The sequence below is a fragment of the Pangasianodon hypophthalmus genome, chromosome 4 (genome assembly GCF_027358585.1).
Source record: "Pangasianodon hypophthalmus isolate fPanHyp1 chromosome 4, fPanHyp1.pri, whole genome shotgun sequence".
Lineage (NCBI taxonomy): Eukaryota > Metazoa > Chordata > Actinopteri > Siluriformes > Pangasiidae > Pangasianodon > Pangasianodon hypophthalmus.
The window spans coordinates 18,903,439-18,928,499 of NC_069713.1; the positions used below are offsets into that span (position 1 = coordinate 18,903,439).

General features: G+C 38.3%; 1 protein-coding gene across 2 annotated transcripts; it reads left to right on the forward strand.

Moving 5' to 3' along the window:
• The first annotated feature begins 2,513 nt into the window (after nt 1-2,513).
• sec24d (SEC24 homolog D, COPII coat complex component) lies at nt 2,514-24,984 on the forward strand. 2 transcript variants are annotated; one of them, XM_034304071.2, is made up of 23 exons: nt 2,514-2,660; nt 3,742-3,893; nt 4,322-4,424; nt 4,521-4,666; nt 4,768-5,040; nt 5,163-5,302; nt 6,424-6,535; nt 8,449-8,576; nt 9,364-9,502; nt 9,641-9,756; nt 12,014-12,138; nt 15,814-16,005; nt 16,217-16,310; nt 16,625-16,741; nt 16,830-17,000; nt 17,171-17,267; nt 17,421-17,566; nt 19,714-19,852; nt 20,063-20,181; nt 20,501-20,680; nt 21,998-22,189; nt 22,490-22,579; nt 22,818-24,984. In XM_034304071.2, the coding sequence occupies exons 2-23, from the start codon at nt 3,743-3,745 to the stop codon at nt 22,956-22,958; spliced, it is 3,111 nt and encodes a 1,036-aa protein (XP_034159962.2). In that variant the 5' UTR covers nt 2,514-2,660; nt 3,742; the 3' UTR covers nt 22,959-24,984. The 2 variants fall into 2 exon arrangements, with proteins under 2 accessions (XP_034159962.2, XP_053089422.1); XM_053233447.1 differs by having other exon boundaries at nt 2,549-2,660; nt 3,699-3,893.
• Nucleotides 24,985-25,061: the final 77 nt, after the last annotated feature.

Below are 25,061 nucleotides of genomic sequence, written 5' to 3' on the forward strand. Positions count from 1 at the left end.
TATTCCCTCTTGTTGGTCTAAAGGTTAGTTTATTAGCAAACATTACAGATTCCATAAAATAAACAGGAAGATGAATAGGAAAGCCTGCTGGCTTAATCGGTGCAAGAGAATTTTCTGAGTGAGAGAATATGTGCAAAACTTCTTCAGCGCACATCTACTAGTCTGAAGAAAGTCACAGAGTGTTTATAACGTGTCTAACAACTGCTTTATGAGGAATAAGCACCAACACTGCTTTATGGAGACTTCGAATCACATAGAGGTCTTACTGTGTATTACTACAGATTTAATTAGAGGTAATGATCATTTAAATCGTCACTGTAGCATTGTAGTTTTTTTTAATTCACATCCCTGGAATATTATATTATATTATATTATATTATATTATATTATATTATATTATATTATATTATATTATATTATATTATATTATATTATATTGGATATAAAAAGTCTACACACCCCTGTTAAAATGGCAGTTTTTTTTGTGAAGTAAAAGAATGGCACTAAGATAAATCATGTCAGATTTTTTCTCACCTTTAATGTGAAATTGCAAAGTATACAGATAAAATGAAAACCAGGCACAAACTTTTATAGAGAAAAAAAGGAAAAATAAAAAACTTACAACCTAGTTGCGTAAGTGTGCTCACGCCTAAACTAATACTTTGTTGAAGCACCTTTTGATTTTATTACACCATGCAGTCTTTTTGGGTAAGAATCTATCAGCGTGGCACATTTTGACTTAGCAATATTTTCTCAGTCGTTCTTGCAAAAACATTCTAGATCCATCAAATTGTAAGAGCATCTCCTGTGCACAGCCAGCTTCAAGTCACCCCATAGATTTTTAGTTGGATTCAGGTCTGGGCTCTTGCTAGGCCATTCAGAAACGTTGATCTTCCTTTGGTTAAGCCATTCCTTTGTTGATTTGGATGTATGCTTTGGGTCATTGTCATGCTGAAAGGGGAAATTCCTTTTTATCTTCAGCTTACTAGCAGACACCTGAAGGTTTTGGACTAAAATCGACTGGTATTTGTAGCTATTCGTGTTTCCCTCCACCTTGATAAAAGCCCCAGTTCTGACTGAAAAAAGCTGCCATAAAGCATAATGCTGCCACCACCATGCTTCACCTTGGGTGTGGTGTTCTTTTGGTGATGTGCTTTTTTTTTTGCATCAAACATACCTTTTGGAATTATGGAATTATTATACCTTTTTGAATTGGTCTCATCAGACCATAACACATTTTGCCACATGGTTTGGGTTGATTGAGCTTGGATGTTTTTTGTGAGAAAGGGCTTCCGTCTAGCCACCCTACCCCATAGCCCATACATGTGAAGAATATGAGAGATTGTTGTTACATACTCTTGGCAGCCTCCCTGGTAAGTTTTTGTCTTGTCCTTTTGAAATTTTGGAGGGATATCCTGTTCTTAGTGATGTCACTGTGGTGCCCCATTTTCTCCACATGTTGATGATGGTCCTCGCAGTGTTCCATGGTACATATAGTGTTTTGGAAATTTTTTATACCCCTCTCCTGATCGATATTTTTCGACAGTGAGACCCTGTACAGGATTTGGCGTCTCTTTGTGGACCATGGCTTCAGCAGTCAGATGAAACCAAGAAGATGTCAAGAAATTATTACAGAAACAGCTGGTCTCTATTTGGGGTAAATAAGAATAATTTCATTCATGACAGCTGTATGATAATTACTTCTGAACATGAGGTTGAATGTGATCATTCTGAACACATCCACATCCCCAGTTATAAAACGGCATGCACACTTATGCAACAAGGTTATTGTAACTGTTTGATTTTTTCTATTTTCCCTTAAAATGGTTCTGATTGTTTTTTAAAAAAGGAAAAAGCTCTGACATGATTTATCTTGGTTTCATTTTTTTCATCAGGAAAACTTTCCATTTTAACAGGGGTTTGTAGACTTTTTATATCCACTGTATATACAATCTCACTTTCAGTAATCGCTGATGTGGGACGCCGGTCCATCACAGAGCACCATGCACACACTCATTCACATGGAGAGGAAATTTATCTTAGCCAACCCACCTACTGGCTTGTGTTTGGAAGGTGGGAGAAGACTGGAGAACCCAGTGGAAACCCACACTGACAGAGAGAAGATGTGAAGAAACTCACACACAGCACAGACAGATAGACAGACCGACAGACAGATAGATAGATAGATAGATAGATAGATTGTTTTGTATTTGCTGGTTAATTTTGTTGTCTTGAGCTTTATCTATATACTCCATCAGTTCTTTTTGTTACAGTCACATAGCTGGTGTTATTTTTCTTTTTCAGATGGTGTTTCATACTCAGTGTTTGAAGAAGCTGCTCAACCCAGGCTTCAGAAGTGAGGAGGTTAGATACGTTCATATTTCCTTATAAGTAAATGCATTCTTATTTTATATTCTGCATGTGCGGAAGAGCTGATCTTCGTGTGCTCTGCTCGCATAAACACAGTCAGAGCACAGGATTTCTCTGCGCACGTCTGTATTCGTGCATCTTTGCTGACGTGTAGCGGTTCCCACCATTGTGCGCATGCGCAGAAGCAGCAAAATACCCGAGGCCGGTGCCGGGAGTTTGACGTGGCACTCTCGTTAGGCTCGTCTGCGTTCTCAGTAGGCAGCACGCTCGGCGTCATCTCTACCTTACAGGTAATTTCTCTTTGTTTTTTTTGTTGTATTAGTGCCCAGACATCTCGGACGTCTTATAAAGCAGAGTATAATGTTGTACATATGTTTTGTTAGTCGTGTTTAAATCGACTTAAGCCAACAGGAAAGTTTGGGGCGTCCGTGAGTTCCGTCTGTGTCAGTTAGCTCAGGAGATGTACAGCAACTCTGGAGCTACCGACAAACATTAAACAGCGTTTAGAAAGCGTCAAGTCCTCACATGTAGGCGGCTAAACTGATGCTAAGTGCTTTTTCATGAACACTGGTGTGTCGTGTTTTTTTAAAACACGTATTGTTATTGTTTAAAACATGCTTAACACTCATCTTTGACGTGGCAGCTGTGGGGAGGGAAAGCACTGTTTCAGCCTCCTATAGCATGAACCCATCTATTACCCATCACTGAGCAGTTATTTCTTTACAATTACTGCTTCATTTAGCCTCATACTTGACTTTAATTAAGAGATAGCAAACATTTTAAGGTGTTAAACATCTGAACAGGACAATGTCACAGGTCAGAGAATTCATCATATGACCAAAGAACTTAAAAAGTATATCTCCTACTGAAGCTTTACATTTAGCCAAGGCAAATATGGAGTTTACAGGTTACTCTAGCCTTTATTTTGTTAGCCATGTATCCTTACAGTATTGGATCTATAACCACACACACACACACACACACACACACACACACACAAACAGAATGAGATCACTCTGTGTTTTATCACTCTCATTATCTCAGAATAGTTCATTGGGAAAGGTCCATCTTACACAAGATCATGTGTTGCCATGCAATATGGCATGAACCAAGCTGCAGTAGGCTGTAATTTCATATTACAGATTGAATAAACTGTTATTTACCTAAGCTGAAGCAATTTAAGCATTGCATTGCAACCTAGGGAGGCCGTCACCACTAAAGGTGGAGGCATAAATGTTGACGTAATAGGAAGAGTTATACTGTATAAGGACGCTATCATGGTTGGTGTTACAATACTTTTGAAAGCTTCATTTATATTAACTCAACAGATTGCTGTTCTTCTTTATTTGTGGAATGAAATACGTGTAACAGGATGAGCCAGCAGGGTTATGTTGCTACGCCTCCGTACTCGCAGGCCCAGGCGGGAATGGGGGGATACCCCACTGCATTCGGGGCTCCCCCTCCACAATCCCATTATGGGCACTATGGAGCTCCACCACAGTCCTTTCCTCCACAACCAACAGGTACAGTGAAATTCCTTTCACTTTCTATTTTTACTTTTGTTTCATTTTTGACAAGAATAAATCTTCTCTTGTATGCTGTTCAGATGCACACTCTGGCTCTGGTGACTAGATATTTTAATACAAATCTGTATTTAAGCTTATGACTCTGAGTTGCTGTTCTGAATTGGTGATTAATGGTGAACTTGGTGTAATTATCTATACATTTGTGAAAGGCAGTTGTAGTATTACCTCTTGCCATTTGGGCCATTTGTCCAGATCTTTTGTCCTTGCACAATTGCATGTGCAATATTAGTGTAAGGAGCTTCAATTAGAGACAGTGTGAAATGTGAACTTTTACTCTTTAGGAGTATAATATGCTGTTTGTGTTTAAATAGCCCAGTCACTGATTACTGGCTGCTTATTACAATCCTGTAAATGTTATGTTTCAGGTATGCTCAAACCAGCTGCCTCCTCTCCTTCTGGGATGCCTCCACCACCTGTGTCTAGCCAATATGGATCTCCTATTCAACAAAATGGCGCACACCCACAGAAGTAACTTTCTTTGCCCATTGTTGAATTAAAGATTTTTTTTGAATTTTGTAAAATTTTGCAGTTGAAACTGAGTCTTTTCACTTTTTTTTATTATAGGTTCCCTCCCACTCCAGCAGTCTCTGCACCTGCCATGTCTCCCTATGGACAACCCCCTCAAAGACCATACCACAGCATGGCTCCGGCCATGCCTCCAACCCAACAAATAGCCAATCAGATGAGTGCTATGAACATTGATGGATATGGTAAGTTCAGGTTAAGCAGTTCTCTTTCTTAATATAAAGCTTTGTTTGTGACTAAATTTGCTATTTCCTCTGACTTGTTCTCTTTTCGTTGTTTTATCTAGCCCAAAGCCCTGTGCAATCTCCTCAGTCTTTAGCAGCACCACAGCCGTTCCAAATGTCTCCACCACCAACAATGGGACATCCACCCATGTCTCCTCCAGGCACTCAGCCTCTCTCGATGGGTACATGTCCACCAATGGCAGCTAGTCCACCCATGAGTGCAGCAGGGCCTCCGCCAATGGGATTGTCTAATTCACGGCCTCACCCTCCTCCACTGAGTGGAGCTGGATTCCAACAGCCACCAGCACCTCAGGGATTTCCTCCTCAGCAGCCAGGTAAAAGGAGGTTTGGCATTTTGTTTTAAAACAGTCATTTCATATTGATGTGAAACATGCTCTTGAATCATATGCACCCTGAGCTGAGGCAGTTTGTACCTTACATGTCTTTGTGGTTATAGGATTATATGGAGGACAGATGCCCGGGTCACCGATGACAGGGCCTCAGCCAGGCGCTTTTCCAGGAGGTTTCCCTGGAGGAGCTGCCAACATGGCTGGACCCCCTCAGAAGAAACTCGATCCAGACTCCATACCTAGCACAGTAAGTACTGATTGATAAGAACTTACTTGTACAATAAAAACTGTAACAGTCCCAGGATGTGACATGTGTAAACAAATAAATACTCAAAAATTACCAAATTTGCAAATGAGCACCATCAGGGGTGTCGATTGGGTTATTTGGGTTATCTACTTGGAAAAAATATATATATATATATATATATATATATATATATATATATATATATATATATATATATATATATAATGTGGAGGAAAATAAATCTTATCATTACCTTATATAATAATAATAATAATAATAATAACAACAACTATTATTATTATGTAGTTATAAAATGATTGTCTAATTCGGCCTTATTCAACAGCCTACCACTAACAATACATATTGTGCTCAAAGATCAGGTACTGCTAACGAAGGGAGCTGTAGTAGTGTATTAGACTATTACGCTATAAAAAACAAGCCATTAAAATTCTCAGTTAAATACCACGGTCACTGAATCAAGATGGGGCGGAGAATTTAAATGTGTATTGGCCTGGAAAAACAATGTCTTCACAATGTCAAATTATAACATTTTCTACTTTATATAGTCCTGAAAATTGCAGGTTTTCCTGAACTGAAATATGTTTACCTTTTTTTTTTTTTTTTTACATATCTCAACTAGATGTAAAGTTATAGCATTTTAAAACAGGGTTGTCCCAAAAGTGAAAATGGAGTATATTGCATTTAAAAATTTCATTCCAGTTCCACTGAAAGATGCCCTACCTGCCTCACTGTGCTTATCAGCATCATCCACATCAGTCTCCCACATCAGTAACAGTCACTTGCAGTGTTTAAACACAAGCCTCATCTTGTTTCTTCAGTCGACTGATCTTTCAGTGGGGAAACAATTGCTAATTCATTCAGTCAGTTTTGTTCTGATGTCTAAATGTCTTGCTATTAATATATGTTATTATGCCATTTCAACATTTTAAAACTTTGTTGGCTGACATCTATCTGTACAGAGTGTGTAAGTGCTCTTCTGTATTGATGATGGTGGTAAGATGATATGCTGTTTATAGTTTTAGTAAATTAGGTTAAATTTTTTTAGGTTACCTGAAATTGCACTCTGTTTCCCTAAAATGTCATTACTTTTCACTGTATAGATACAAGTGATTGAAAGTGACCAGGCTAAGAGAGGTGGTCAGGTCTACACCACGAATATGAGGGGTCAAGTGCCGCCCCTAGTCACGACCAACTTCACTGTTCAGGATCAAGGTGAGTTCTGTGACAAAGTAACTGACTTATGTTTGCATTCACTTTTACAGCATTTAGCAGATGCCCTTTTCCCGAATGACTTACTGAAGTGCTTTGTGGTCTCCAATGAAAAACATTTCTTTACACTTGTACAAACAATCCAGGATCTAAGAATACCATTAAACCTTGACTGTGGTACAGGAATACAAGTTGAGGGGTCTATCATTGAGTGATGCAACAAATACAGTCAGGTCCATAAATATTGGGACAGTGACACAGTTTTGGTAATTTTGCCTCTGTACACCACCACAGTGGATTTGAAATGAAGCAGTCAAGATGTGACTGAAGTGTAGACTTTCAGCTTTAATTCAAGGGGTTTAACAAAAATATTGCATTAACCGTTTAGGAATTACAGCCATTTTTTACAGAGTTCCTCCATTTTCACAGGCTCAAAAGTAATGGGACAAACTAATATAATCATAAATATTAGGATTATTTTTATTACTTGGAGGTAAATACTTTGCAGTCAATGACTACCTGAAGTCTGGACCCCATGGAGATCACCAAATGCTGAGTTTCCTCCCTTAAGATGATTCGCCAGGTCTTTACTGCAGCCATCTTCAGTTGCTGCTTGTTTGTGGGTCATTCTGCCTTCAGATTTGTCTTCAGTAAGTGAAAAGCAGCTCAGTTGGGTTGAGGTCAGGTGACTGACTCGGCCATTTAAGAACATTTAATTTCCAAGCTCTTGGGCTGCTTTCACAGTATGTTTTGGGTTGTTATCCATCTGTACTGTGAAGCGCTGTCCTATCAGTTTTGCAGCATTTGACTGAATCTGAGCAGAAAGTATAGCTCTGTACACTTCAGAATTCATCCTGCTACTTCTATCAACAGTCACATTATCAATAAACCCCAGTGACCCAGTTCCATTGGCAGCCAAACATGCCCATGCCATAACACTGCCTCCACATGTTTGACGGATGATGTGGTATGCTTTGGATCATGAGCCCTTCCTTTCCTTCTCCATACTTTTCTCTTCCCATCATTCTGGTACAAGATAATCTTGCATCAGAACTGGTCAGGCTTTTTTTAGAGGTTTTTTAGCAAAGTCTAATCTGGCCTTTGTGTTCTTGAGTGTTACCAGCGGTTTGCATCTTGAGGTAAACCGTCTGTATTTACATTCATGAAGGTGGCTCTTGATTGTAGACTTTGACAATGATAGGCCTACCTCCTCCAGAGTGTTCTTGACTTGGCTAGATGTTGTGAAGGGGTTGTTCTTCAGTAAGAAAAGAATTCTGCAATCATCCACTTTAGTTGTTTTCTGCGGTCTCCCAGGCCTTTTGGTGTTGCTGAGCTCGCCAGTTCTTTTTAAGAATGTACCAAATTGTTGATTTGGCCCTCCTAAAATTTCTGCTATCTCTCTGATAGGTCTGTTTTGGTTTTTCAGCCTAATGATGGCCTCGTTCACTTGCATCAACACCTCTTTGGACGGCATATTGAGAGTTCCCATGAACAGCTACCAAATGCAAATTCAACACTTGGAATCAGCTCCAGACCTTTTATCTCCTTAATTTATCATGATATAAGGAGGAAACAGGCCACAGCTGGCCATGAAACTGCTTATCAGTCAATTGTTCCATTACTTTTGAGCCTGTGAAAATGGAGGAACTCTGTAAAAAAATGGCTGTAATTCCTAAACGGTTAATGCAATATTTTTGTTAAACCCCTTGAATTAAAGCTGAAAGTCTATGCTTCAGTAACATCTTGACTGCTTCATTTCAAATCCACTGTGGTGGTGTACAGAGGCAAAATTACCAAAACTGTGTCACTGTCCCAATATTTATGGACCTGACTGTAAATAAACTAGAATGAATCTCTTCCTAGTAGAATAAAAAAAAGAAGTTATTTCTTAGCCAAATTGTTTATTGTTGTTTCAGGAAATGCTAGCCCAAGGTTCATTCGTTGCACTACCTACTCATTTCCCTGTACCTCTGACCTTGCCAAGCAGTGGCAAGTGCCTCTGGCGGCCGTCATCAAACCTTTTGCCACAGTGCCCAAAAATGAGGTATGTATGCTAGATCATTGTCAGTTGTCCTTATCTTTTAAGTTAAAGTAGTATGTTATTACACATAGCCAAAACAAAGTTGTGTGTCATCAATAGGCAATTGTTAATACTGAAGTTAAATAATAAAGTAACTTGTAACTGTACATATGATAGCTGTGTTCTAGATAATAACTTCACATCAAATACATTATTTTATGATGTCTTGTATGTGATAAATGATAATATGTTTCATTTAAACTCCTGATTGCTGAGGTCTGCGAGTGTTGTGTGGTCCAGGAATCTTAAGTCAGTCTCACCTTTCTGTCTGTGACAGCACTATTGCTGTAGGTCCTTTTTAGGTAATGTTAGTGTATACTTTCACAAGAGGCTAATTAGTTTAAAGTTCAATCTCTGGGTAACATGTAAGATAAAAAAGGTTCCAGGCCTCCTAATTGACTAGTGTTAGCAAGTGGCCATATTACAAATATGATAATTTTATCATTAAATATTTATCATTAGGTATCGCTGCTAAATGTAAATTATACAACATATATAGTGTTACACTGGGTGAAGCCTTTTCTCTTAAAGCATACTAGTTTAATTTACAACTTGGCTTCTTATTACTACACAGAGAGGATGTCATTCCACTTAGTTCTGCATGTGTTTCTTTAAGCTACTGATTTATTTACCAGTTAAGAGAACCATAAATGTGTGGGGTCTTTATATAAACCTAAGCACCTGAAGGTCTGTGTTACAGATCAAAATGATAACCATCTCCTTTGTCTTGTCTTGATTCTGTTTACATCAGACTCCTCTATACATAGTAAATCATGGTGAGACAGGACCCATACGCTGTAACCGCTGTAAGGCCTACATGTGCCCCTTTATGCTCTTCATTGACGGTGGAAGGCGCTTCCAGTGTGGCTTCTGCAATTGTGTTAACGAGGGTCAGTACCACAGGCATACTTCACTGTTGGTTTTAAAGCTTTTTTGACTTAGCAGCAAGGTCAGCAACCAACAAATATATTTTCCCATGCAGTTATTACTTTTGAGAAAAAAAGAAATAATAATGTATGCCTCCTTAGTTCCTGTCCAGTATTTCCAGCACCTGGACCATATGGGCCGAAGAGTGGATGTATATGAAAGACCAGAGCTGTCCCTGGGTTCTTATGAGTTTGCTGCTACGCTGGATTACTGCAGAGTAATGCTCTATTCACAGCTCCTTCTCAAAAATACATTATACATTGATCACTGAGGTTTCATTTGTGGAAAAATGTACTTTGCATTTGAAAATGAGATCATTCTTGAGTATTTATGTTAACATAAAGTGGTGTTATTTAAAACATGTTTGAACAATATAACAATTTACAACAATCACACTTGGTAGATCTTGCTAAACCATTCAGCTTCAACAATGTAGAATTAAATAGTTTTAATATTATGTGGATAACATAATATTTTTCAGTACAAGGGTACAGTATGCCCCAGGAAACGAACTACATTTCTACGAACTACTAATGGAACTACATTTCTTGGCAGTCACATTGCATTTCTCATTTGCTGAAACACTGCAGCAGGCTGAAGACAACAGATTCAAAAAGAAGGCACCATAATAAGATATTGTGGTACATTACACAGTGGCCCTATGCAGTGGGAAATACACAAAGTATAACTTCTAGAAGTTGATGCCTTAAGTGGACTTAGGTGAATGGCTTGCCCATAAGAGTAGACCTGCATACAGTGTCACTAAACCTTTTCCCTTTTATTTACCTATTGCATTGTGTAACATCTTTGCGGCACTTCTGTCAATTGTGAAAGTGCTAACTGAATCAAATTCACTTGCAAAATGAGCAGGGAAAAAAAAACCAAAATTCACAAGGCACCTAGTCACGTTTTTTCGGGTTTGTCCCTTGTATTGACAGGCTGACCATTATTGTCACCTAACTTTCTCTGTCTGCTGTTTATTAATACAGTTGCAACAAGATGTTTTTAACCTTTTGGATTTATCGGAATTTTTGCATTAATTACTCATAAAATGTGGTTTGAGCTTTAGGTAGTAGACAGACGCAATCTGCCTAAACTAATAATACACATTGATACCTCATTCACAATCCAGGCTAGAAAAAGTATAAGAACCCTTGTATTTAAAAAGTGGTAGAACCTCCTTTAGCAGCAATAACTTCCACCTTACATTTTTGTATCTACTGATCAGACATGCACAATGACAATAAAGAACTGTAGAGCATTAATCCCTACAAAACATCTTCAGTTCATCAGTATTTTTGAGATTTGCATGAACAGCCTCTCAGTTAGGTTAAGGTCTGGACTCTGAGTTGGCTATTCCAAAAATTGACTGCTGTCTTGACATTCTACTGAAAAATGACTGCAACAGGTTTTAATTCATTGTTTTCTTAATGACTATAAGCTGTCCAGGCCCTGAGACAGCTCCAAACCATGTTGCTTTCTCCACCTTGCATCACAGATGGGATGAGGCTTTGGTGGGTTTTTTTTTTTCCCCTCAGTACATGTGAGAGAAAGTGCTGTGCATTTCTGCCAAAAGTTCAACTTTTGACTCATCTCTCCACAGAACATTGTACCAGAAATGCTGTGGAACAACTAGGTTCTTTTCTGAATTTGAATTTGAGATGTGCAGTATTTTTTTGGAAGACCAGTCGTTTTCTTCTATTAACACCATTCAGCGTTTTTTATAGTGGACATGTGATTTCCGCAGGTCTTTTCGTGTTGCGCTTTTCACCTCCTTCAGCACTGTGCGTTGTGCTCTTGGTGTAATTTTCGCAGGATGTCCACGCCTGTGGAGATCAGTAACAATATTGAATTTCCTTCATTTGTAGATAATCTGTTTTGTTATGAGTTGGTGAACACCCAGGAAAGCATGTGTTGTCTTCATGCACCTTCATGCAACAAGAATCTCCAACCCACGATTACCATCTCATCTTTTTAACCGGAATCTAAGCTGTGAACATTTACAATGTGAATTTAGTATTGGCAAGAACAAGTAGAATTGTTTGTTTTGTCAATACTTTAAGCAGATTGTGTTTGTTTTCACTTAGTAGACCATGTTATTAATTTAGTAATTGATGCGTAAAGTTGGTAATTAAAATTTTTAGCATCTGTGCTTAGAATTACCTTGGATGAGCTTATACTGCACACTGGTACCCAGAAAGTAAAACAGTGAGCACTTCGTCCTACATTTTATAATAATATACAGTAGATGTTGGGATGCATCAGCTATGATCATTTTATTGGTGTCCATGTGATTATATTGGACATAATAGTTAATTTTGGCTGTTTTAAAGTTCTGAAACATCCATTTCAGAATTAAGATGCCCCAATGGTATTGTCAGTCAAATCAACATGTAGTTAATATACAGTATTATATACAGTAATTTGACATAGTTAAGCCATGGTAAGTAATTTTTTCTTGTTCTATTTCTCAGAACAATAAGCCTCCCAATCCTCCTGCTTATATCTTCATGATCGATGTCTCCTACAACAACATAAAGAGTGGACTTGTCAAACTTATATGTGAGGAACTGAAGTCACTGCTGGAACGACTTCCAAAGTAAGTTAAAATGCTACTTTTAACTGACATTTGTCCAAAATTTTTTAACTTCATTTTCTTCAGGACATTTTACAAAGGCTGTAATATAAATCAGGTATACCACTGCATATAAAGCTACCAGTTTAAATCAATTTTTAAACATAATTATTGCCATAATTAATAAAAGTGTCATTTTCTGCCTGTAGTTTTGGAATATAATGTAAGGAGGCACTTAGAAGCAGTGGCTGATATTGATTAGCCGTACAACATGTTTTTCCTTATTCCCCCAAGAACTCCTAATATACACTGTTGAAGTCTGTTCATCACTCAAACGTAACTATCAGGGATCTGTTCTTGTAATACCACTCTGGCACTGTTTATGCAATGATGTGTATCAGCATGTAATTTTGGCAACAAATGTTTGGCAGGACTGTATATCTCAGGTGCAGCACGTTCACGTCTTAACTGCCCTCAGCTCAGAAAGCAGCTCATTGCACCCGAAAAAGGCCTCCAATTCCATGCCAAATATGGTCAGTAAAATGAGATTGAAGAAAAGCGAAACAACAAAACTCCACCAAGCCAAGTACTGCTGTATCTCATCATTTGAAAATTTCTGGCTACATGATTTTTGTGGGGGCTGAACAAGAAAGGCCAACTCTTTGAAATGTTCATGGAGCACAATGCTCTTGTATGTACTAAATGTTTTGGCATGCAAAAAGACAGGATTTTGATTTACCACCTAGTAGTTCACATGTATGTCTCCTGTAAAACTCCTTTCTCCTTCTCCACCAGCCCCTGTGGGTATGTCCATGTTTGTTTGGAAAACTGACCTCACCTCAAAAGCATGCTGGAAGTGCACTCCAAATAAGCCTGCAGTATTAAATCTGATTTCTCCCCTCTGTTCCTGGCTTTGCTCACTAGAGTGCATGCATTTAATGAAAAACACATTGGACACCCAACGCTTTTTATGGCTCAACTTACCACACTGTGAGCTCCCATAGTAAGGAAGGTTCAAAGGCGAAGCAGTTGATAGCTGACCCTGCTGCAGTTTTACATCAGCATTTTTAATTTTTCTTCATTTTTCATCAGGACCCAAGATTGTTTTGATTCTATTCATTGTATGGGTAATGGCAGAGTTTGCCTGTAGGCCCTGAGTTATTCAAGCCATCACACCATTTTAGAATTGTTATCCTAAAGAAGTCTACAAAACCCAGATACAGGTCACTTCTCTGCAAAGTGCGAATGTAGTTTTTCTCTGTAGGTACCAGTACTTGTTTGCCTCACATATTAAATTCAGTTCACATAAAAATGTGCACTTGGTGAATTACAGTCATGTGCAAAGGATGTATTCTCACAGAATTAGAGCTTTGTAGCTTTTTATTTAATCCAGAATTTAATAGTGTTAGCATGCGTTTGGAAATGTAGCCCAAAAAATAAAATGTAATCAACTGAATTTCTGCTGTGAATAGATATAGTCTATTCAGCATCATTTTGTAAGCAGGCAACATTGTGCGCCATTTTACTTTTTTCTGTCTAGTTGGAGCTTGTGTGAACTTTTGACTTTTGCTCTCTGTAGTTTCTCAGTCAGCTAAATGATAAGGTAGAAATGATAAGAGCAATTTTTATTGCCTTCCCTTTCTCACTTTTTTTTTGCTTTTAAAAATCCCCTCTTTTCCTCTATAGCTGTGTTTTTACACAAACCCTTGACCCACCATTATTCAAATTTTCTGGCAGGGTCAAGGCATTTAAACCCATAAACAAGCTTGTTTTGTCACTTCACATATCTTTCTGGTGCTGCTGTCCTAATGGTCCAGCTAGAGTCAAGAGTCAAGAATTGTACATCCGAAATAAAATCAATCAATTTTGTTGGCCCCTTTCTTTTCAAAATGCTGTTTTAGCCCTGGGAATGTATTTTTGGCCCTGCTGACCAGCTTTCACAATTATTTATGTTGAGGAAGTGGCTCTTGGAACTATAAACACACAGTGCTCTCTAAACCAGTCTCTGTATAAGAGAACATGTTTCTCTCATCTCTCATCTTCAAGTTTGCCCTGTTTTATCTGTGAAATAGTTTGGATTTGTCTTACATTTGTCTTATTCTGTGGTCTTACAGAGCTCAAATACACTTACACTTACAATGCACTTTATTAGGAACACATGTACACCTACTCATTCTTTCAATTGTTTAATCAGCCAATCGTGTGGCGGCAGTGCAGTGCATAAAATCATGCAGATACGGGCCAGCAGCTTTGGGTAATGTTCCCATAAACTGTAAGAATGGGGAAAAAATGTGATCTCAGTGATTTTGACCGTGGCATGATTGTTGGTGCCAGATGGTATGGTTTGAGTAGTTCTATAATTACTGATCTGCTGGGCTTTTCACACACAACAGAGTCTAGAGTTTACTGAGAATTGTGCAATAAAGAAAAAACATCCAGTGAGCGGCAGTTCTGCTGATGGAAAAGCCTTGTTGAGAGAAGTCAACGGAGAATGGCCAGCTGACGGAAAGGCTACAGTAACTCAGATACCCACTCTGTACAATTGTGGTAAGCAGAAACGACTAGAAAAATGAATTGGTTGATGAATCTCAATTTCTGCTGAGGTACACAGATGGTAGGGGCAGAATTTGGTACCAACAGCATGAATCCATGGACCCAACCTGCCTTTACAGGCTGGTGGAGGTGATGTAATGGTGTGGGGAATGTTTCCTTGGCACACTTTGGGCCGGTTAATACCAATCAGTTATCACTTGTATGTCATAGCCTATTGGAGTATTGTTGATGACCATGTGAATCCCTTCATGGCCACAATTTACACATCTTCTAATGGCTACTTTCAGCATGATAATGCACCCTGTCACAAAGCAATAGTCGTCTCAAACTGGTTTCATGAACATGACAATGAGTTCACTGTTCTTCAGTGGCCTTCCCAGTCACCAGATCTGAATCCAACAGAACACTTTTGGAATGTGGTAGAATGGGAGATTTGCAGCATGAAAGTGCACCTGAAACATCTCCAGGAATTATGTGATGCAATTATGTCAACATGTCAATCATTCATTCATACATTCATCTTCAGTTAGTATAATAATAATAATCCTGGCCAGGGTTGTGGTGAATCTGGAGCCTATCCCAGGACATGATGTGGAAATACCCCATGGATTGGAAAGCAGTCCATTGCAGGGCAACAGGCGCACACACATTCACACAGTCTTTCAGACCTAGGTCAACTAAACCAGTGTCTGATAGCCAGCTGATATACTGACATGTTTTTGGGAGGTGGGAGGAAACCAGAGAACCAGGAGGAAACCAGAGAACCAAAAGGAAACCCATATGGACAAGGGAGAACTCAGGATTGAACAGAGGGGTCCTTACTACTACTACTACTACTACTATTATTATTATTATTATTATTATTATTATTATTATTATTGTTAGTAGTAGTAGTAGTAGTAGTAATGGTAGTAGTAGTAGTAGTAGTAAGGAATGTTTTCAACATCATGTGGATCGATGCCACGAAGAATTGAGGCTGTTTTGAGAGCAAAGGGAGGCCCTACCCAGTATTAGTATAGTGTTCCTAATAAAGTGTTCTATGAGTGTATATTCTGGGCATTCATTTAGTAAACTACACATATTGGCCATCAGCCCAACATTCAGCCTTAACAATAACAATAATGTTTCCTGACTCTTGCCTTTTAGAGAGGAGGGAGCTGAGAGCTCAGCCATCAGAGTGGGCTTTGTCACCTACAACAAGATCCTGCACTTCTACAATGTGAAGAGTGCACTAGCTCAGCCCCAGATGATGGTGGTCTCTGATGTGGCAGATATGTTTGTGCCCCTTCTGGATGGATTCCTGGTCAGCTTTCAGGAATCACGAGCTGTCATCAACAAGTAAGTTTACCATGTTTATTTAGTACTGACATGATTTCTTAAGCGTGTTGCATGAATGTAACCCAAAAATGATCCAGTGCTGTTTGCAATGTAATGTAATTTGGTTATCTTTTTGTAAACATTAACTTGATAATTGTTTTGCAATTTTTAGAAAAGTAGAAATAAAAGGATTAAACATAAATTAATAATATCTTTTCTTCCTTTATCATAGTCTGTTGAGCCAGATCCCTGACATGTATGCTGACACAAACGAGAGTGAAACTGTTTTTGCTCCAGTTATTCAAGCTGGAGTGGAAGCACTGAAGGTAGAACAAATATATGTGCACTTTGATCTAGCTTACTCTGACTCCAAACTGGACTCAGCAGACGCTTTATTGATTGTGACTATATAGTTTATTAGTTTTCTTCAACTAAATTACACTTGTCTTAAAACACAGTATCTTTGAAAAGTAACAATTTATTGAGTCCTTCTCTGTAGTTTCTGAATGGCTGTCCTGTGTGTAATAACTTACTAAATCCTGAAGCCTTTCATAAGTATGATGCATTATTAATTATTCAGTAATCACTCTTTCATTAAAGTGTAAGTCAGTGATCAAGCCCAAACCCATTGTACCCTCAGGCTGCTGAATGCAGTGGAAAGCTCTTCGTCTTCCACTCCTCCCTCCCAACTGCAGAGGCACCTGGGAAGCTGAAGAACAGAGATGACAGGAAGCTGGTGAACACAGAGAAAGAAAAGGTAGTACATTATTTCTCTGTTTATCAAAAGAAATTATTTTGAGCACATTTGGGATGTAAGGCTAATTTGTGAATATGTGCATTTGCAGACTCTGTTTCAGTCACAGCGCGGTGTGTATGAGCAGCTGACTAAAGAGTGTGTGAGCCAGGGATGCTGCGTGGACCTCTTCTTGTTCCCTAACCAGTATGTGGACTTGGCCACTATGGGTGACATTCCCACACACACTGGCGGCTCAGTTTACAAATATAGCAACTTCCAGGTGTGTATTAACACATGCACAGTTGCATGCATAAGCGCATTCAAATTCCCTAAGGTGTTACGCTTTTACTTTACTAAACTCATGTTCCTGTGATTGTATATCAGAATTGTTATGTAGTGTGAAATGACATCCACTTGTGATGAACTTCAAAACTTCATCTTAACCTTCAGGTTCAGACAGATGGTCAGCATTTCCTCAGTGATCTGAGACGAGACGTGGAGAAGTCCATTGGATTTGATGCCATAATGCGTGTTCGAACCAACACAGGTAAAGCTGGCTCTCTCAAACAACAAAAGAAGAAATTGGACAGTCAGAGAACCAACTGTCTCTGTGTATGACAAGGAAGAAATTTGTAATAAAGTAAGCTTATTTGATTTCAAGATCACACACCTGATTCTGTGTATACTGTCTATACTTAAGGTTTCAGGGCCACAGACTTCTTTGGTGCCATCTATATGAACACAACTACAGATGTGGAGATGGCTGCAGTGGACTGTGACAAAGCAGTTACAGTGGAGTTTAAGCATGATGACACACTCAGTGAGGAGGCTGGGGCACTTATACAGGTCAGTGCAGCACATGCACCACCAGACACTGGCCCCTTTGTATCATCATACGCCTGAGCATTAAACTAAAACAAGTAGCCATTTATGATAAAGAATTCGTATCAGTAAAGTTAATAACATAGTATAATAACATAGTCATAATCTGAAACTCTGTAAATCATTCATTTTATTTCTCACTGAAATTTAAACTGTTATTTATAGTGTTTACCAAGTAAAACTATTTAACAACTGCCTGGTGAGCAGCCAATGCTGCAATGTTGTGTTTGCAATTTTCTGTTGAAATAATATGCTTAAATAATATGCTTAAATAATATCACGCAGAATACAACAGTACATCTTTGAAAGTCCTGCAACAAATATGTTACACATTAAAAAGTGAAAACACAGACACAGTACTCTCTTCCAGTAAGGTTTGGTGCCAGACTCTCTATCTGATCACATAAACAATAACCAAAATAACACTGAGGTTCATGGTGTTGGATAGGGGCCTGGTAAGGATTCCAAGCAGATCACATTAATAACAACATTCATTCATTCATTCATTTTCAGTAAGTATAATAATAATCCAGATCAGGGTTGTGGTGAATCTGGAGCCAATCCCAGGACATGAGGTGGAAATACACCATGGATTGAAAGGCAGTCCATTGCAGGACAACTCAGGATCGAACCAGGGGTCCTTACTATTATTATTGTTATTATTATTATTAGTAGTAGTACTAGTAGTAATAGTAGTAGTAATAGTAGTAGTAGTAGTAGTCGTCGTCGTCGTCGTCGTAGTAGTAGCAGCAGCAGTAATAGTTGTAGTAGTGGTAGTAGTGGTAGCAGTAGTATTAGAATGAGAATAACAATAATAAATTCCACATCTTCCCAAGTTAAACTGAAAAGCTAAACCATGGCCGAAAAACTGAGAACTGAATTGGTTGAACTGTTACACCCCTAGCAGATATAAAAAAAAAAAAATCAAAAGCAAACTCATTTTAAACTCAGGTGCAGTTCAGCTAAATAGTCGTGTAGGTGAGAGCTGGCACAATTGTAAACTTTTTTTGGTTTGAGTGCATTTACCCAATGATTTATTTACTCACTAATTATTTAAATTACAGGCTGTATACTCCCTACATAACCTCATGCACGTTCAGTTGTTTTACCTTGTGCAAGTTTCCCCATATTACTGTACATTTTCAACTGAAACCAGAAGGAGTCCCCTGCTGCAACTCTACCTGCAAAGCAGCACGACTGTAACATTGCATGGGTCGATTGTAACACCACTCAAAAAACAGTGTAAAATTAAATGCACATCAGGAAAATCAACATTAAACCATCATGCATTCACTACTCTATGTGATATGCCTCTGAGAGTGACTAGGAAAATGTTAATATATTAAATGATGTGATGAATATGAATTTAAAAATATGAATTATTAATTAAAGAGATCACTGCATGTCCATTACGCACATGAGGAGAAGTGCATGCAGGACAGTCACTCATTTAAACATGTATTGTAATTAAGTGATGATGCGGAGCTCATAAAGATGCTGTTTATTTTTGTTTTCATTTTTTTCTATTTCATTTTTGTTATATCACAGTACGCATGATCACTATGGGATGGTATATGGTTACTATGCTTTATGTATTTATGCTCTCTGCATCAATTGCAGTTCATTCTTGACCAGGTTAGAAATTAGTGTGTGCATCATATCTGTCTCATTGCTGCCACCTTTCACTGCTCTAAACAGTCTCAGAGCCTCTGAGACAAGATTATGTATAATTATAAGAGGTGTTACAATTACAATGCATGCCACGCTCATAGTTTCTCACAATCTTGCAAACAGAATCAGCGTGTACAACTCTGAAAACAGTTTGTGTAGAGATAAGTGTACACAACTGCACATGGTTTTTGAACACATAAGGAAATATAATATCAGAAAAATATGTCTGGTTTTATTTCTGTATAAGGCAAAAAAAAAAATTTCACAAATATCTGGCAGGATTGGATGAATCCTACTGTTTTTCAGGCAGACAAGGAGAAGTGATGTATTTGTATGTGCATGTAATGAGGTTTCAGTTTCATGTATGCATTTAGCGAAGAAGAGTGTGTTATAGTTTTGCCAGCTCTGCCCTACTATGTGTGTATCTCTTGCTTTTCCAGTGTGCTGTGCTGTACACCTCCGTCAGTGGACAGAGGCGACTGCGCGTTCACAACCTCAGTCTGAACTGCAGCTCTCAGCTATCTGAGCTCTACAAGAGCTGTGAGACTGATGCACTCATCAACTTCTTTGCCAAGTCAGGTAAAACATGAAGTCTGATTTTCAAGTCAGAAATTTTTTAGCTACCTAAACCTAGAGCCATTTTACATGCATTAATTACGAAATGATTTTGTTTAATATTAGTCTTACATATTACCAGAAAATCAACCCTTAACATTACATTAGATTGAAATAACATTTGTATATGTATTTGTGTCTTCATGCTATAAGTGTTTGTCTTTGGTTGTCTAGCATACCATGCTATACTAAGCCAGCCGGTGCGGACGGTGAGGGAGATCTTGGTGAGGCAGACAGCTCATATGCTGGCGTGCTATAGGAAGAACTGTGCTACACCTTCTGCTGCAAGTCAGGTCTGACAAGTCACACGTGTACTCAGAGAAGTAAAACTTTCTTATTGCCTTATCATCAGCAGTAATGGAGATCAGCCTTCACTATCCTGATTTAGCACTGCAAACATCATGTTGGGCCTCACTGTTTATATAATGTACTTGTGGTTGTTGTGAAACAGAGAATTATTGAAAGTTGGGAAATTAACAACACTAGCCATCATATTTATCAGTATAAAGTTGTGTCATTGTTGTATCATTATTGTACTTTACTGATCATTATCCAGTTTGACTTTATATGTCAGCTGACCCGTTCTTTTCCTTATAATGTTATCATGTGCAGCTGATCCTGCCGGATGCTATGAAAGTGTTCCCGGTGTACATGAACAGCCTGATGAAGACTCCAGTTCTGGTGGGCAGCACTGAACTCTCTACAGATGACAGGGCTTTCCATAGACTCAGCATCATGTCCATGGGAGTGGAGGAGAGCCAGGTCTTGCTATACCCACAGCTCATTCCAGTGGTGAGAACACATAAAGACAGAAAGCAGAAACAGGGAACCAAAGACTAAAATGTACACCATTTATTTGATACTGTTTCGTTGGGCTGATTTCACACCTGTTAGTCCATCTATTAGTCCAAACCAGAACAAAATGTATAGTTTATTTGCTGTTTGGTTTGTGACATGGCTCATGCACATAAGTAAATGAACCAAAAAAAACCAAAAAAACCTTTGGCTGAGGGACATCTAAGGCTGAAAACCTTACTCATAAATCTCTTTCATTTATTGATCATAAAATGGCGATTGGAAAAAAAACAACCTTTTGGCCATTGCTTTATTTATGACCAATAAATTTGAAATCGCATAAATCACCCAGGAACAGAGAACACAGAGCCAGGACTAAATAAATGTTTTGTTCATCGGCCCAAATATCCATAACACCTCTCATTTTTCTGACTTTTGGCTCAGTTTTCATCTCGTGGGTCAAAGTAATAGTTCACGTCTACAGAACAATGTCACCCACGACCCACAATATGTTCTATTTTGGTTCACTTTCTGCAGTTGGCTCAGTTGAGAGTCAAATCACTTTCTCACTGCGGTCAGACACCACTCACTACACAGTTTCAGACTGGATATTTTGGTCTGCAACTGAGTACGATTTCTGTGTTTTTACCTGCATAAATAAATGGCTTTAGGTTTAGGTTCAACAAGGAGTAAATCGCAAATGCATATGGGAAAGTGAGTGTATAGACAGAATGTGTGCAAGGCAGCACACATGATAAATTTCTTACTATTTCCAGAGCTGCCTTTGAATGACTATACAGTACATCTCTATCAGTACTTCACAAGTGTTCTTATTTTGTCAGTTTCACCCAAAGTTCTAGTTTGGGATTAAGCTTGGCTCTTTTTTTTTTTCTTTAGATAACATAGAAAAGGATTCTCAAATTCCCCATTATTTGCCAAATTGAAAATTACAATAAAAAAATTATTTTATTAAAATGGTACCAAAGAATGAGAAAAATGTCTCATGTGTTAAAAAAGTCTGTGTTAAAAAAAACACCCTCATTAAATCAGGCCTTTTTTGCCCTTAGAGATACATGTAATAATATAGTTTATTTGGACTGTTCCAGCCCTACTAAGGCAGAATGCAGCACTGCTCATAGTGTAAAGCAGAAAGGGTTGTTGAAAGGCAAATTTAAATTAGTCAGATCAAAATGACAGGGCAAAAATAACACATAGTAGGTCAGTATGTATCTCCCCTAAACTTAGTTTAAAAAGTTACTATTAAATGAAATATTTTGTGTCTTGGGTCATGAGCTCCTACTCTGTCTCTGTCAGCACTCCATGGACGTGGCGTGTGATTCGATTCCGGCAGCAGTGCGCTGCTCTGAGGAGCGTTTGAGTGATACAGGTGTGTTTTTGCTGGAGAATGGCCAGTCTATGTTCCTGTGGCTGGGCCAGGCCTGCCCTCCTGACCTCATCCAGAGCCTCTTCAATGTGCCCTCCATGGCCCATCTCAGTTCAGACACGGTCAGAGACACCAGCATCACACACAAAATCACATGCAATCAGTGTTTACCATTATCAGTGAAATTTGGGTTAATTGTTGAAATGCATTGAGTTTGAAATGATTCAGGTCAGAAAAGCCCAATGCAATTAAAACTGGAATTAATATTTTGATTGAATTAGCTAGTAACCATTGTCATATTTATTATCAAATATATTTTTTAAACTTTACACAATTTTCAGAGCACTGAACATCTAAAAATTGAACTTCTGTAAAGCTGACCTGCTGATCACTGACTGATATTAATATTAATATATCTGCAGACTACATTGCCTGAACTAGATAACGCTCACTCTGGGAAGCTTCAGTCCATCATTTGTGCCATCTCCCAGCAGCGGTGCAAGTCCATGAAGGTACAACTCTCCCAGTGCCTTTAGCTATTCGTACACGTAATTACACTGTGTTTCAAGATCAAACGAGCAATGCCATTGTGTTCTGAAACATGCAGATTTTTAGGGGTTGACAAAATAATGCTTGGTTGTTTTAAAAATGTTATCAAATTTAATTCACTAGAATGTCAAAATGCTGCATATTTTACTGGGGCACCCACTGAGATGCTTCCAGATCTTTAGCAGTGCTTTCTTTTTATAGATGGTGATTGTGAAGCAGAAAGACAGATCAGAGATGCTGTTCCGCCAGCTCCTAGTGGAGGATAAAGGCCTGTATGGAGGAACTTCGTACTTGGAATTCTTGTGCTCGGTTCACCGTGAGATTAGGCAGCTTCTGTCCTAACATACACACAGACTCATATACAGTCACCAGCCCCTTTATTAGAATTTGTACACCTGCTCAATCATGGAATTATCCAGTCAGCCAATCATGTGTCAGCAGCGCAATGCAGAAAATCATAAAATAATATCAAGACTGGTTTGAGCTGACAGGAAGGCTACAGTAATTCAGGTAACTACTTTTAAAACCGTAGTGAGCAGTAAAGTATCTCAGAACACACAACACAGCGAACCATGAGGAGGATGGGCTACAACTGCAGAAGTGCAGAACTGCAGAACATCGGGTTCCATGCCTGTCAACCAAGAACAGGAATCTGAGGCTACAGTGAGCACAGTTTCAATGAGACTGGACAATTGAAGACTGGAAAAACTTTGCCTAGACTGATTAATGTCAATTTCTGCTGAGATATGCAGACGGTACGGTCAGAATTGGGCATCAAGAGCATGAATCCATAGACCTAGCTTGCGTTGTGTCAACAGTTCGGGCGGGTGGTGGTGGTGGTGTAATAGTGTGGGGAATATTTTATTGGCACATATTGGGCCCCTTTAATACCAATCAAACATCAGTTGAATGCCACAGCCTATCTGCTATTGTTGCTCACCATGTGCATCCCTTTATAGCCAGAATTTACCTATCTTATAATGGCTAATTCCAGCATGATAATGGGCCATGTCACAAAGCACAAGTCATCTCAAACTGGTGACATGAACATGAACATGAGTTCAGTGTACTTCAATGGCTTCCCTAGTCACTGGACCTGAATCTGATGGAGCATCTTCAGGATATGGTGAAACAAGAGATTCACAGCCTGAATGTTCAGCAGAAAATTGTTATGCAATCATGTCGACATGGACCAGAATCTCAAAGGAATGTTTCCAACAACTGGAAACCATACTAAAAAGAATACATAATGTTGAAAGAGCAGGGGGGGGGGGGATTTAGTAAGGATTAGTATGGTGTTCCTAATAAAGTGGTTGGTGAGTGTATAGACAGAGTGTGTGCAAGGCAGCACACATGATGAACTTCTTACTATTTCCAGAGCTGCCTTTGAATGACTGTACAACTCCATCAGGACTTCACAAGTGTTCTTATTTTGTCAGTTTCACTCAAAATTCTAGTTTGGGATTAAGCTTGGCTTGCTTTTATGTAATGGTATGTATTAATGTCTCCTAATATATACAATCTTTTTTTTTCTTTAGATAACATAAAAAAAGGAGAGGATTCGCAAATTCCCCATTATTTGCCAAATTAAAAATTACAATAAAAAAATTGTTTTATTAAAATGGTACCAAAGAATGAGAAAAGTTTTAGTCTGTGTTAAAAAAACACCCTCATTAAATCAGGCCTTTTCTGCATATACAGGAAATGCTGTCTATTAAATTCATAGATTAAATCATTGGATACCATTAGAAATATTAGAAGCATTAGAATGGACTAACTGAAATTAATTAAACTTCAATTATATTAAATGATATTTATTCACAAAAACTATGAGAAATTGTTTCACGCATAACCCTTTGTATTCCTGATTCTGTGGCATTTTTTGTCTTGGTCATACATGCTGTAAATTTGTACACAGTGAAACATTTATTCTGAGTGTTTAGCAGTTTACTGTATAATCCAAGAAACAAATCATATACAGTATAAGGCATCTTTTGTACATGAGCTGTTATCTTTCCATGCTCACAGAAATTGCTTCATGGGCATCAAAGTAAATTGAAAAAGTTTTTCATATTCAGTATACCTTAATATTTTTTATTGGTATATTACATCATATATTTTATTACTTCTGTGATGTATTTGAAAAATAATAGCTTACATGTAAACATACCTCAGGTAACGCATGTGGAGAGGTACATGTTTACAACTGCTTACAGTAGCTTACAATGTGGAAGTAGATGAACTTTTTAAATTTTTGAATGTTGGGCCCATTGGTTGAGATAAGGATGCTGTGCCATATACATTCCAGTTTATAAACATCCAGTACAAAACTTTTTGATTAAAAATAGTCTTCATTGAACTCAGGAAACTTCTTTTTTCAATGAATGTTTTTCATTTGTGTGAAATACTGAAAATGACCTAATTTTAATAGCTCTATTAAGCACA